General features: G+C 35.8%; 2 protein-coding genes and 1 long non-coding RNA gene across 14 annotated transcripts in view; 1 reads left to right on the top strand and 2 right to left on the bottom strand.

Moving 5' to 3' along the window:
* pals2b (protein associated with LIN7 2, MAGUK p55 family member b) overlaps positions 1-15,201 on the bottom strand; it is a 349,623-nt gene that overhangs the window by 251,110 nt on the left and 83,312 nt on the right. The window lies entirely within an intron of this gene.
* Positions 1-15,201, bottom strand: part of rftn1a (raftlin, lipid raft linker 1a) — a 96,370-nt gene that overhangs the window by 18,936 nt on the left and 62,233 nt on the right. For 7 of the 12 annotated variants that reach the window (XR_012395027.1, XR_012395026.1, XM_073931648.1 and 4 more), the window contains exons 4-5: positions 8,334-8,445; positions 494-1,076 (exon numbers count right to left, since the gene is read on the bottom strand). Coding sequence is in view for 9 of the 12 variants with exons in the window: in XM_073931648.1 (XP_073787749.1) it covers positions 494-1,076; positions 8,334-8,445 (695 nt within the window). In the remaining 3 variants the exon portion in view is untranslated. The remainder of the gene's footprint in view (positions 1-493; positions 1,077-8,333; positions 8,446-15,201) is intronic. The other 5 variants (XR_012395028.1, XM_073931652.1, XM_073931651.1 and 2 more) reach the window with 1 other exon arrangement.
* LOC141379068 (uncharacterized) lies at positions 11,929-12,889 on the top strand. Its single transcript, XR_012395034.1, has 2 exons — positions 11,929-12,200; positions 12,624-12,889. It is a non-coding gene; the product is annotated as an uncharacterized lncRNA (long non-coding RNA).

The raw sequence follows: 15,201 nt of genomic DNA on the forward strand, positions 1-15,201 counted from the left end.
ATAACAAACCATTGTTATACAATAACTTCCCTGATTACCCTAACCTACCTAGTTAACCTAAATAATATACAGTTTTTGCCCAAACTACAGACAACTACATTTACTGTTTGCAAACGTGCCAAAGCATTTGCTTAAATCAATAAGAAATGCCACGCTGAAGTAAACAATAAGCCGATGGTTTAGAGATTTAAACTTAATATTTTGAAAAAAATGGGAAAGCAATTGAGAAAAACTGTAATGGACATGGCAACATTTTAAGAGCACACTCAGCAAAACAAAACAAAACACAACACAGTGCCCCTACTGACAGTGGTTTAATTAATATCGCTGACCATAATGAGATATTTGTTGCCATAACATAATTTCTACTAAGGTGTAAGTTGTATTTCCAGTTAAAATTATTTGATAGCAAGTATGAATGCAAAGTGCTTGTTATTTATTTTGTTCACTAAACCTGTCTTTTTCTATGTATTTCTTTTAACTTCACACTTACGATTCATCATCTGGGGGTTTCCAGTTTGCTTGCTGGGTTTGTCCTGGCTTTTGACCTCTCTGTGCTCTCTTTTGTGTTTTTCTGCCAAGTCACAGCTGGCCAGGACAGACTGCATTCTAGCACTCAGGTTCTGATGCGGCTCTGGTGCACAAGTGCTTAAAATAAACTCATCCGATGGCAAACAGTTCTTGAAATCCTCAGCTTGTGTACACTCAATTTCAGCATTTAAGTATTGATAATCTGAACGCTGATGGTTTTCAGTGAAAGGGTTCTGATTATTCCAGCACTGACTGCTCTCTGTGCTTTGTTTTTGATGGCTGTGGTTCAGAAAGTCTTCATTATGTTGGCTGTCCGAATCTAGCATTGAGTTTGTGTGATTTTGGTTTTGACGATCTCCATGGTCTCTATCCTGTTGGCTCACAGGGCTGATGGTTTGAGGTCTGCTGCAATAATGTACAGAACATGGACTTGAGTGCAATGATGAAAGCTCTTCTGGTTCGCAGTGACCAACATAATACGGCCCCCCTCCAGGCTGTGGCAGAAGCCCCACAAACAGATCACCCTGCTCAGCCAAATCCTGCACCTGCAAACAGTAGTAGTAAGATATTGACAGAGCTGGGTAGATTACTTATGAATTGTAAACAGTTACTGATTACAAATTACATGACAGAATTTGTAGTCAGTTTTATAATTTCTTAGGCGCCAATTACACCAAACAAGCTTTTTACGATGAGAGTTGCCTTTTTAAGGATTTAAAGGTGCTTGCTTAAAGGTGCTCTAATGTTTAGAGGAGCCGTTTTCCAAGTGTTTTGCATGCTGCTTATGTGCCCTGTCTCGCACTTTTGCCTTTGCACACTGTGTGCCTGTAGTTGGGAAAAAAAGTCAACTCTGAGCAGAAAAAGTTGCCTACGTTAGTTGTGTCTTTTTTCATTGTCTCTAACCAAATGAAAGAAGAGTTTCTGTTGAGGTGACAGAAGTGTTTGTGTTGTCAAGACAATTATGGTAACTTTTAAAGATGGAGGAGGCACAAATGGTTGCTGTTGAATTATCCGGAGCTGTATGGCTTCTTTTTAAGGGAAAGTACCCAAACGGACCTTCGTTTTACTTTCTCCCCTGAGAGGGTATACCTCTCACTCTTTATCAAGAACAGAGCAACTGCTCTCCGTCTGTTCATTCTTTGTTGTTTTGCAGTTTCTGCTAAGGAGCGGCACGGTGGCTTAGTGGTTAGCATTGTCGCCTTACAGCAAGGTCGCTGTTCTTCCCGTGTTCGCTTGCTTCGGTGTACCTAACAGTTCAAAAACATCTGTTACAGGTGAATTGGGTAAACAAAATTGGCTGTTAGTGTATGAGTGTGTGTAAATGAGATATTGTATAGGCGTTTCCCAGTACTGAGTTGCAGCTGGAAGGACAGCCGCTGTGTAAAACATATCCTGGAATAGTTGGCAGTTCATTCTGCTGTGGTGAAACCTGATAAATAAGGGACTTAGCCGAAGGAAAATGAATGAATAAATGAATGAATGAGTTTTTGCTAATATTACAATTATAACAATAACTCTTTTCACACACTGACACTGGTAAATATGCAGAAAATTTCCATAACTACTTTTACCAGTAGATTAAAAAAAGCACTGTTCACACAGGCAAGGACGTTCCAGAATTTTCCGGAAAAGACCGTTCAAACATCCATTCTAAAATACTGGCAAATTGTGACATTATTAATGAGCTCTAATCGGCTGCACTTGTATTTGTAAACATAGAAGTGGCCTTGCTTTTGTTGATGGTTTTACTTTTATTTAAAGCTTTAGCATTCATGCAGCTGCTTTGTCCCAGAGGCAAAAGGCAAAAGCGTGAACCGCAGCTAAATGTTTACACCTTTGACTACATTACAAATTCTGAGAATGGTTAAGAATTGTGCAGAAAATTGCTGGTAATTTTCCGGAAAGGTCTGTATATGTGAAAAGGGCTAATATCAGTGGTTGCCTAGCGACATAAAAAGCACAGCACACCTCTTTTTTTCTTGTCAACAAAAAAGGTAGTGCAGTGCACCTCGCTTCCTCAGAACGGAAAAGTGCGTTTGGTGTGATCGACCCCTTTAGAACTGGCCCCATTACACATTCTCGATAATGTAATCTGACTATGTTAGCATTACATTTGGAATACTTTTATTACATTTAGCCACATATATGGAAGTAGGATAATCTTGTACTATTTTGAAGAAGGATAATCTGGGATAAAGTCTGTTTCTATGACATTTTTTATCACATTAATCTCAATCATGGTCTTTGATTATTCTTGATTAATTGCAAACTTAAAATATAAAATGTAAATATGCAGTGTTGAAATAAAGAAATGCATGACTATCTAGTTTAAAGAAAAAGACCCTCTATTTGATAACACTTTATTTTGATGCTCTATTTGAGTATTTGTAGACTGCTTAATATCTGTTGATACTGCATCTTCTACAGACATTTAAGAATATATGAAACTTTGCAAGTACATTTCATCTTACACTAACCCTAACCTAACAGTCTACTTAGAATCACATGAGAATTAGTTGGCATGTTGATGCAACATAACTTAAATTCAACAAACGTACCATCAAAATGAAGTGTGACCAATTTTTTCTTACCTTTTTATTGTTATTATTGTATTTCTTATTTTATAATTGCCTAAAGTGTATGAGTGCAGATGCCAGTTTTTATTGAATAGTAGGAGTGGAGTTACTCTGAGGTAGTTTTGGTTACACACTGATGTCCAGTGATCTCTCGTAAGTGAAATGAAAGTGCCTTCTGCCAACTGACTCACTGTTTTAGCTTTTTCAGTGTCATCCAGTTCATGTATTTTTGTATCAATAGTTCCCCTCGATGGTGACCGGTATGGTCTTGAACAATTTTGATGGGTCTGCAGTCTGTGGATATCCATTTAGTGATGAAATCAGTTAGCTTCGCAGTTTTTTTTATTTTTATCATTTTATTTTTGACAGACTTGCGTTGGCTGCACTCACCCAGTGTACTTTGGGATGCACCGCTGGTTGACACTGTCTCAGCACTAACATCTCTAAGACACTCTTTTTTAAAAAAAACATGTTTGGCCTCAAGATGGTTCTTTAAAAAGTTTTGCTTCAGTGTAAAAACAGTTCATCACAACAATTATGTATGCAACGTTGGTTTGGTTTTATCTAAACTTCCATCTGGAAGCTTTTTATAAGGAAACCAGGCATTGTGTCTTGAACCAATATATTACTGGTGTTCGCTGTACTGTTATCGTACAATGATACGGTTGCAATGACGGCAAAATGTTAAGGTAAAATGTTATAAAACAATTAATTTGTGTTATTGTTACAAATATTAATCAGTTAAATATTTCGGTAACACTTTACTTGAAGGGGTGTTCGTAAGGTGTTCATAAGGAACATTTATAATCTTGACATGACATATTTTATGCATACTGCAACTGTTATTAAGTGCAGTGTGCCTCGCGTCCTTAGAATGGAAAAGTATTTTTGGTGCGACCTGCCCCTTAGATTACACATTCTCGATAATGTGATCTGACTACCTTTGCATTACATTTAGAATACTTTTATTACATTTAGTCACATATATTGAAGTAGAATAATTTGTAACTTTTTTAAAATTAATTTTATGCATACTGCAACTGTTGTTAAGTGCCATTCGCTCAGTTATGCCATTTTAAATGCAAAGATTACATTGTTTGTTATGACAACTTCACATAAACAAGACAACATGACAGAAACGTTGTATTTGTCTTAAAATATGTCATTAAAAGTGTCATTACGCTGTCAAATAATTTTAACAGCATCATTAAATGTTGTCAATGACATTTTAATGATTCAAAGATGATTTTAATGATTTAAAGATTCAGCTTGTACAACTGTAGTTGAGGTAAAAATAACTATTAATGATGGTGTTAGAAAATTCATGACATTTTTATTATAGCTTCATGACATATTTCATGTCATATTTATGACAAGTTTGGATGTCTTGGTAATATCAAGTTGTCATAACAAACAATGTCAAACACTAGAAATATTTCCATCCAAAAATGCTAATTAAATTTATTTGCAAAACAGGAATATTGCATAAAAGACATGCGAATAAAGCAGCATTTCCATCTGAGTCAAAGAGAACAAAATTGTCACTTCCTGATTAACCGACACCAAATATCAACAGTAAAAACATAATTTACTGCAGAAGGAGAAGCTGCTTTAATCTTTTCTTTTTTTAATGAATGACTTGCGCCTCAGAAGAGGATGCCGACACACAATGAACATGTGGTGGATTTAAAACCATGAGATGCAGAGTACAGACGCTCTTGACAAGTCTGGAGGTCATTGGTCATTACTAATATAATAACACTAATACTGAAATGCTTAAGGCATTTTAGAATGGCCAAAACTACATTTCAGGTGTTTTACAATGTGGTCAGCCTGCTGGTTTGTCTATTCACACACATTTTATTACCACAGGATCTCTTATTTCAAAATCACATGACCTTTTTTAATAAACATTCTGGAATTTGTTCGGTAAAAGTGTTTCCATCGTAGTTTATGTGCATCTTTTACTTATCGAATAAAAAGTTTATCCTACTCATTTATGCACATATCCAAAATGAAAACTGTAACTCAAAAATAACTACAAATCGAATCTCCTACAAAATCTGAATGGTATGGATATCGTATTTAATGTTCAAATTATAATGACTTTTTCTTTAAAACTACAAATAGACAAATACCTGCAATACTAGGAGGAATGGATTGTACTTTTGCCTTTACACAGTGTAAACTGATCTTTATATGTATTTGTTAATGTGACCAGTAAGGAAATATATGACCAGTTCCAACCCAAGCTTCCTTCTGAAAACGACCGATTGGCCGGACACCCAGTCAATCGTTCAGTCAGTCAGTCGGACAGACGGTCGCTCGACAGCGGTCATTGGTGGCTTTATGTGAGAACAGCACAGACGTGAACGGCGAAAACGGATTCGCGAACGGATTCACGAAAACAAAAACTGCACAAATACATATTTCACAACGTATTTCACAATCTCCTGAATCGTCCGCAGGGCTTTATTTCCAGAATGAGCCTGGGTTGATCAGTTCATTTAAGTTCCGATGTGTTATTGTATTTTTTTGTATTTATATATATATATATATATATATATATATATATATATATATATATATATATACACATTATTTGTATTTCTTGTCTTTTCTTTTTTCTTTCTTTAAAAACAAGAGAAATAAAAATAAAAGTATATAAAAAAATATGTGGCTGGAATTGTTGCTAATGTCATCTGAGCAAAAGACACTTTGGGCTCTATTTTGACGGTCCATGCACAAAGTGCAAATAAGGACGGAAAAATCCGCTTTGCACTGTGGTGCATGGTCTAAAAGGGTTGAGTTTATTTTCTTAATGAGTTATATGTGTGTTTTGAGAATAAACCAATCAGAGTCTCATGTCCCATTCCCTTTAAGAGCCATTTTTGTCGCGCCATGAGCGCATTTGCTATTTACATGATGTAATGTAAGTGTAGGTGGAAAAACTGAGCATTTCACTAGCAAGAAAACAGAGTTTTCTTAACAGAGTTAAACAGAGCATCTGCAGCGTGAGAATGAGAGATAAGTCATCTCATAATCTACTTTCACTTTCGCTCTCGTGGATAGGGAAACCTTGTATGCACAGACATCATTTAGCCCATAAATAATTAATTTTGTTTGTTACGCACAAAGATTTGTTTCAAAACTATTTCTAAATTCAGTTCTAATTTTCAGCAAACGAATAAATGAACAATAAAAACGAAGTGTGGTCAAAAACTGAGTTAAATCCAAACACACATGCTGTGCCCCATATGGTCTGAAACCTGACATGTGGGCAAATTCAAGCTTGTTTTAATAAAACGGATATAATAAATAATACTGCTAATAAAAATAACATTATACAAAAGCAAATTGTTATGAATGAACTGAAAAAGCCTCCCGAGGTGAAGAAGGCATGAAGGGAGTGGTTTTTAAAATTATGTAGGCTAGAAAATAATATGTTTTGCAATATTTTAATCCTTTATATTAATATACTATACTGTATATATCCTTATTATATCCTATATATATCCTTAATATTTTAATTATTTTTCACTTGTAAAGATATTTGGATATTGCTCTACATCTTGTGTGTATTAAGCAGTGTGTAAGCGAGGCACACAACTTACGCGCTCTGCGCTAGACTTTTTTGGTCTATTGAAAAACCTATTATAGTTTCTCAAAATAGCAACGCGCCAGCAATGCGCCTCAGAACGCCTTCCTTTTTTAGACCAGAATGCCTATGGGCGCACATATAAGAGCAAATGCATTTGCTATTTAAACAGCGTGGTGCAAAACGTCAAAACGACTCTTGCGCCAAGCTGAAACTAGCAAACAACAATTGTGTCGCGCCTTTCACCACAATGCGGCGGATGTATGATAGGGCCCTTAATGACAGTTGTTATTAACATGCATATCTCATCTCAAGATTATAAAGGTTTAATTACATTTTATGAACACCCCTTCAAGTAAAGTGTTACCAATTTTCAACATTTACGTTTAACATTAAAGTGCAATGTATTGACAATTAATACTTCGAAATTCTAACACTAATATTGATTGCTGAGAGAAACACTGAAAAAACTAACCCTTATGATTCAAAACATTTACTTCATATGAGATAAACTTAGAAAATGGCAACATGTCGGCGCAATAGCCTAGTAGTTAGTGCGCTGACATATGGTGCAGTAGCACGTCAGGGTGTCCTGAGTTCGAATCCTGGCTCAAGGACATTTTCCAACCCTACCCCACTCTATCACTCCCACTTAGTTTCCTGTCTCATTACTGTCCTATCTAATTAGAGCAAAAGGCCAAAAATAAATCTACAAAAAAAGAAAAGAAAACAGCAACATAAAAAATTACAACAATATCATCACTACATTAAATATTTCATCCTAAAACACAAAAAGTACATATTTTTAAATGAAAAGCAGCTATATTGCAAATGTTAAAAATCATAAAGAATCACAAGTGAATTATGAAAAAAATTGGAAAAAGAGAGAAAATTAGGAGAATCAGTTAATTGTAATAAACTTACGGCCACTGTGTAGATAATAAATAATAATTACTGATTAGTATTTGGAATTTGATTACACAATCCAGATTATATAATCCATTACTACCCTGCTCTGGATGTTCATCAGCACTACTGATTATCATGACAACTCTCCCAAGTGTTCACTTAAAGCTTACAGTCCAAAGATAATGTATTCTGGTGTAATGTGAATAATTTTACAGTGTCTTTGGAGAAAGAAGGTGGTGCGTTTTGCTGCAGATGCTTTTAAAATAAACTCTGTGGAGCTGTGACAGGAGATGCTAATGAAAACCATATTTTCCAATCATCGTACTGTCACGCCACACACACGCATACGTCTAAATCATCAGTAAATGTCACACGGCTCAAACACTTCCTTACACACACACGCACACTCAGTCAAACACTGCTTATCTTCAGATAAATGCAATTACTGAAAAGGCGAGAGGGTGACGACTAATGGAACAGCAGATGAATGTGGGGTGTCAGTGTCTACGGAGCAGCCTGTCAGCTTATGTTTTCGATTCTACAGCTGTATTGTGAGACAAAGATAGAGAGAGTTTGAAGTAAGTGGGTTTTTGGTGCCATCTTTAATGGTTTGATGACATTAAGGGTGGTACTAAAGTTTAGTAAGTAAATGAAAAAATACAATGACCTGCTGCTTTCAGTTTGAATGAAAACAAATGCAGTTATTAAAGACGGTTAACCTTTTTCACATAGCCCTGTATAACGTCTGAGTCTGGGTCCTGGTGGCCGAGGTAACACACGTCTGTCGACAGATGAGGATCAACCCAGTTCAGCAGACCACTGTCAGAACTACTGCAGGAAAAACAAACAAAATACATCTATTATTCAAATATACAGAAAACAGATGTGAAAATGAGCTATCCAAGCTTAAATGATCCGGATTGATGAATGCTTTGGAATACTTAAAATATATTTAGCACATTATCGCTAAAGAGAATTAAAATGTAAAAAGTTTTAATTTTACTACTTAAACATGCTGTAAGTTTTTGACTCTTCAAAAGCATAAAAATACCATAATATGTTTGCAAATATTTAAGAAACATGCTAGGTGAACATTCTTGTTTATCAAAAAAACAATGCTGAAGTCAGATAATCTGTTTTGAAAATGTTACATGCTGGAATAGCTGTCTCTGTTTTGGTCATGTAACACGCCCAATGCCAGTTTAGCCAATTATATTTCAGCACCCCGGGTTGCCTTGGTTACACCATTCCATTAGTCATGAAGGCACTCAAAGCATGTGTCCACGGCCATAAATGCAACCTCTGGCGAACAGTAGCAGTTTCCAAAATGAGCCGCTGATTCAGAGTTCCACATGAGGTTATTAATAAGCAAATAATATAAATATCATGAATGTAAACATTAGGTGAGGAGGTTACATTGTAACCCGTGTCCTAACAACATGCCACATGACTAGATTTGCAGTGATAAGTAATTGGGCTGTTTGCACCAGAGGAAACAGGACAGAAATTTAAATACAGCCATTCAGAAACACAGAATAGTGCACTTACTGCACTCCAACAAAAGGGTAAGGTTTACAATCTAATTAATACATATTACACCACTTACCATTATTATATGTACATGCTGGATCACTGATATGTGTTGGTTTACACTGAGACAAATCTTTTAAGATCTGAGGTAAACTACCTGCTGGTTGCTTTAAGTATATGACCATAAATGTCATGTAATATGACATTAAAACTCAAATTATTATAATTTAACACTGAATAAAGCACACAAGGTTTACCTGAGGTGATCATTGTCAGTTTTCTGTTGTTGCAACAAGAAATAGAAGCCGTTTCTAAAATAAAAATTTCAGGTTTTGGTTATGACAAAAACTCATTTTAATATGGAAAATATTCCTTGTATAGCGTGCCATTGCTTTTATTTAGAACACGATTTAGGGTGCTTTCACACTTTCAATTTCACCCACGATTTAGGGTGCTTTCAATTGCCTGGACTGTACCCACGTTCGATTGTCCCCCCCTTGCCACCTTCTCATCTGATTTGTTTACACCGTCTTTTTTCTTTCTGAACCCTGATACGCTTGTGTTTTCGAGCTGCTGTTGTGTGTACAGCTGTTGCTAGGTGGCGGACATGAAAGCCAAGCCTCAAAACAGAAAGACATAAGCACATTGCAGTCGTTCTGCTTTTACTGAATATTTTGGTTTTGGACATACAGAAATCGACTCGCATCTATCTGCCACAAAAATATTTAAAAAGTTCAGAACTTGATGAACGTGATGTCTGCATAAGCTGCTTTTGGAGAAGCGAGCAGACATTGTCACTGTGATTGCCCAGGCTCAGTCCCACTTGTCACCAAGGTACAGTATGTGATTCCCAGACATACACACACACATAAATGAACATTATGAAAACTAATGTTTGTTGTACAGTTGGCGGTTCAGTTCCCTTATTTGGTATGATTGCATTCATATCAGAAGTGAACCGGACCAGAGATACAGACCACCTTTTTTAGGCGGACTCAAGTATGGTTCATGGGTGAGCACTCAAGTTCAAAAGACATGTTCCCACTAGCTAATTTACAGTACTCTGACGTCAAACCAACCCGGGTGTGGACCAAAAAGGCTAGTGTGAAAGCACACTTAAATCTGTCATCAATCTGGGAACCTGCTCTTTGCCTTTGTGTCTTTTTGAACCGGGGTGCAATTCCTAGTTCAACTTTCTATTCTTTTCTATTCAACTTAACTATTCTTTAAGCTAAAGTAAATATTTGATCAAATCCATATGTCTAGCTTAGTTACATTCCAAAATGTTCCAAATTTGACGTAAAAATTTTGCTTCCTATACCAAAAATTACTTCTTTTTTTTTGCTGCTTGTTCAAACTACAAATTTCAAATGAGATGAAACAACACAATTTGTTATTTTTTGATGGGACAACTTAATTGTTTAAGTTTAATCCACTTATACTTGTTATGTAAACTTAATAAATTTTTTGTTAAGACATCCTGTATAAATTGTGTGGGACCCTGAGATTATTTTGTTAACTATAGCAAAAAATCTAAATTCATCCATTTACAAAATTTTGTTTTTCATTGTTGTTGTTACACAAATGCATTGTCAAACAGAGTATGACAAGCCCAGATAATTAATAAATGCTAAATCATTTCACTTTAAACATAAAAGATATTATCAAGTGTATACACATATTTCAACAACAAAACCGATACATGAGTTTTTACACATACATAATGAAACATTATAGAAAAAGTACTAAATTATTTAAAATAAAAAGATGAATGCTGACAGATCTCTCCAAACAGACTAGTGTTACCCTTCATCATATACCTGATGCTTTTCCAGATGAATAAAGCTCAATACATCTTGCAGCCACTCATCAAAAGATGAAAGAGAAACTTAATTCCATAGCAGAGTAAGTCACCTAGCTAATAATACAGAAAAGTAAACGTGTTTGTAGTATAGGCAGATGTTTAAGCATTTACGTTTTCGAATGATATTGAATGAAAAAATAAATAAGCCCCAAGCAAGAGGTAAACAGGTTAATGCACCGCGTTGGTCTCATTGTAAATGATTCATCTAAAAATACCTTATTCCAAAGAAAAAAATCTTTGCTCTATTAATTTTTCATCAATCAGCATAGTAAATCAGACTTTCTTTGAAACAACCTTTTCCCATCATATGTATAACGTCATATTTTTCATACCCTCATAGAAACACCCTTATGGAGGACTAAACACTTTCCAGCTTTATCCACTGACAACAATTCAGTACTCAGTTTGTACTAGGGCTGCACAATTTATCGTTTAAGCATTGATATCACAATGTGTACATCTGCAATAGTCACATCAAGATATGCCTTTTTTATTCTAAATTACAGTTGACCCTACTGAAATGTATTTAATTACTGTATTTATACAGAATCTATATGATTGATGCAAAAAAGCTTTTCTCACTTTACACAGGCTTTCTAGTCCAAATATCTACATTTCAAAGTGAAAACAAGATTATTTTATTGACCCCACTGGCAGATCACTTTACTTGTTTAAGGAAAAACTCTTAATTTTGATTTATTTCTGTAACCCAGATCAATAAATCTAGCTTACATGACTGCTTAATTTATTTATCTAATGATTTTTACAATAATACTTAAGAAGAAATAGAAATTTAAAGATTGATTGCTATGCAAGTAAAAAGATAGGAAGAAAAACAATAAAACTCCCGAGAGACTTTTAACTTGAAGTCAGAAGTTACCCGGAAGTTAGCTCCGCCCCTGTTGAGTGTGCGCACAGCCAGACAGAGAGCGAGAGAACGCGATTGAACTTGAACGAGAGAGCGCGAGCTTAATAGATGTACACGGCTTAATAATCCAGCGATTATTAACAAATAACTTCATATTTATTTGATACTGTGAGAAACTAACAGTAAGGCTTGACTGTTTGAGACCTAGAAACTGACAAAAGTGAGAGGAGACCTGACGAATCTATTAGACTTTAACATCTATTCCCTCAGAGAGCTGCTATTCCTTTTTTTTCCTTCTTTCATTATCATCTACATTTCTTCTTGGTAAGTTCTGATTCTTTACAAGATATGTATATTATTATTTTGAGTTCATATACTGTGAATTGTGATTATAAACATTCAGAACATAAGTTATTTAAAAGTTTAAAAGCTTTAACTCTGTGAAATGTGAAGCAATGAGTGTGAAATGTGTGTATATAATTATTTAGAGGTTTGTGATGTGTTCTAGTTGAAAAGTTTTATTGTTGAAAATGATTATCCAGTGAAATGTGTATTAGATGGATGCTAGCTTTGCTAACTATGTACATAGACCACAATGTATTACATGAGCACATGGTGACTTAGCATATATGTTTTGTGTCTGTGTGTGTGTGTTAATAATTTAGACACACAATTCATATTAGGTTTAAGAAGATGATTTATTCGGACAAATGAAAATAATGCTTTATTCGGCTTTGTTGTTTCAAGGCCGGGTTTTTTGGTTTGTTTTTTTTTTTTTTTTTCCTCTTTGAAGATTGAAGAGGCGTGATTGAGAACTGTCCATCCTGAGCATTCTGTCCGGTTTGGACTGGCGAGCCACACCATCAAATTGTGACTGGTGAAACACAAAGGGATCAGTCATCAAATCTGGTAGGATCGAACCATTTGATTTATATTTTTTTTTGACTTTTGCTTCCTGGATTTTTGTGGATTACACATATATTTTTTCCCAATTTTTTGGATTTAAATTTTCATCATTGAGGAACATTGCTATATATTTTTTTCTACTTTTTTTTTCGTGAACTGAACTGAACATTAAGAGCCCAGACTTTTGGTATCTGAGCCCTAACGGAACACTGGACTTTGATGTTTGAATTGAACTGTTTCTTATTGAATTTTTGAGGTTTGAATTGAACTGTTTCTTATAGAATTTTCTGAACTGTGCATTTAACTTTTGATATCTTCTTTATTTTGTGGTCTTACTATTCAAATGACTTGCTGAAATTATATTTTCTTATTTCTGCACTTACTGCTAATTTTAAGTATCTGAGTGAGTTTATTATTACAGACAAATTATCAAAATTTCAGTGACTGGTTTGTTCTCTTCTAAATTGTGTTATAGAGAAAGTATACTTATACTTATTCTACTTACCTTTTTTTTTGCTCTTGAGTCGAATCCTTTTTCTTCTGATTGCTGGTCCAGGCGATTTCAAAGTGCTAACCTAGTAGCAAATCGAGTACCACTAAGTACGCGCTACAAAAACTTGGCGAGCCAGCCAGGAGCAAAAATAAATAAATAAAAATAAATAAAAAGTTTATTACAAAAATTAATAAATTATAATAATAATTAAAAATAAAAAATAAATAAGAATAAATTAAAAACTGTACAATATTTATAGCATAGTGTATTAGTTTTAATTTCTTTTCATCACCACCACAGTTAATATTAATTCAAAAACTGAACCCCCGCAAACCTTAGAATATTAGCCATGGAAATAGTGAAACGTGAGAATGTTAATGTACAGAATGCAGTCATTGTGAGTGGCTTAACCCTCTCTGATATCGATCAAGACTTAGAAGCCTACCTAATCAAATATGGATCTATCAAGCAAAACTTAGTCATTGATGATCCCAACTCAGAGCATCACCACAGTGCCATTGTAGAATTCTCTCATGACTCTGCCATGCAAAATCTGAAGCCCTCACTGCCAATGTCCATCAAGAGCACTTTGGATGATAATGTTGTTTTCCATGTGCGCAGCTTAGCAAGTGTGTACACCCCTGCAGCAAGTAGTGATGTCACTGAAGATTATTTGATGAACCTGCAGGCCATTGCCCCCGACAGCGGAAAAACGCTGCAAGAAGTACTTAAAAGTGAGCTGCAAAAGATTTCTATGTTGACGTTTCCAGAAAGCAGAGCTTCAGAACAGGTACTAGAGAAGGAACAGCCTATGTATGACAGCAGTATGCATATGACAGAACCTGAAAACCCTGCCAAGGTGAGCACACCATCACAGTCACCTCATCAATCAAGAATCCCTGATGCTAGTGTGGATGAGAACATGTCTTTGAACATACCTACCAGTGCTTTGAGTCCACCAGGAATTCAAAGAGTAATAATGGAGCACGTAATAAGAACCAGTGATACTGTGTCTGCCCCACATGTTTCCCTTCGCCTCAAAGCTTTTTCAGGAAGAATTCCTCGTCCCAGTCATGAACCAGACTTTGACACTTGGAGTGCGACTGTGGACTTCCTATTGAATGACAAGTCTCTCTCTGATTCGCAAAAGACTGGTAAAATCCTCGATAGTCTACTCCCTCCAGCCTCTGATGTCGTCAAGCACATCGGCCCATATGCCTTGCCCTCAGAGTGTTTAAAGCTATTGGAGTCTGTTTATGGCTCTGTGGAAGACGGCGACGAATTGTTTGCGAAGTTCATTGGTGCCCTGCAAAATCAAGGAGAAAGACCATCCTCCTACCTTCACCGTCTTCATGTGATGCTGAGCACTGCAATTAGACGAGGTGGTGTTACTGAAGCTGAAAGGGACCGTTGTCTACTCAAGCAATTTTGCAGAGGATGCTGGGACAACAGCTTAATCATCGACCTACAGTTAGAAAGGAAGAGAGCCACACCCCCTCCTTTCGCTGAACTTGTGATACTCATCCGTACTGCGGAAGATAAACAATCTCTCAAAGAAGAAAGGATGAAGAAGCACCTTGGGCTAAACAAACAGACTTCTGTACCATTCAAGTTACGGACAGCGACTAACCAACAGTTTGCCTACTGCAGTGAAATGCCAGATGAGCCCCATAAAGTAGAGTCATGTCAGTTGAGTGCAAAGCAGAAATCGGCCAAGCCAAGTAGCAAAGCTGAAAATTCTGAAATTGAAAATCTGAAGAAAGAAATAACAAAACTTCAAACACAGATTACCATGATGAAAACTGAACCTGGTCCCAAAGAAAAGAGCAGCGGATGTACCATACATACATGTACCATACAGTGGATGGTATTTCTGAGTTGAGACGGGACATAGCTGAGCTTTAAGCTCATCTTGTTCCAAGATTT

The sequence above is a fragment of the Danio rerio genome, chromosome 19 (assembly GCF_049306965.1).
Source record: "Danio rerio strain Tuebingen ecotype United States chromosome 19, GRCz12tu, whole genome shotgun sequence".
In the NCBI taxonomy this organism is placed as follows: domain Eukaryota; kingdom Metazoa; phylum Chordata; class Actinopteri; order Cypriniformes; family Danionidae; genus Danio; species Danio rerio.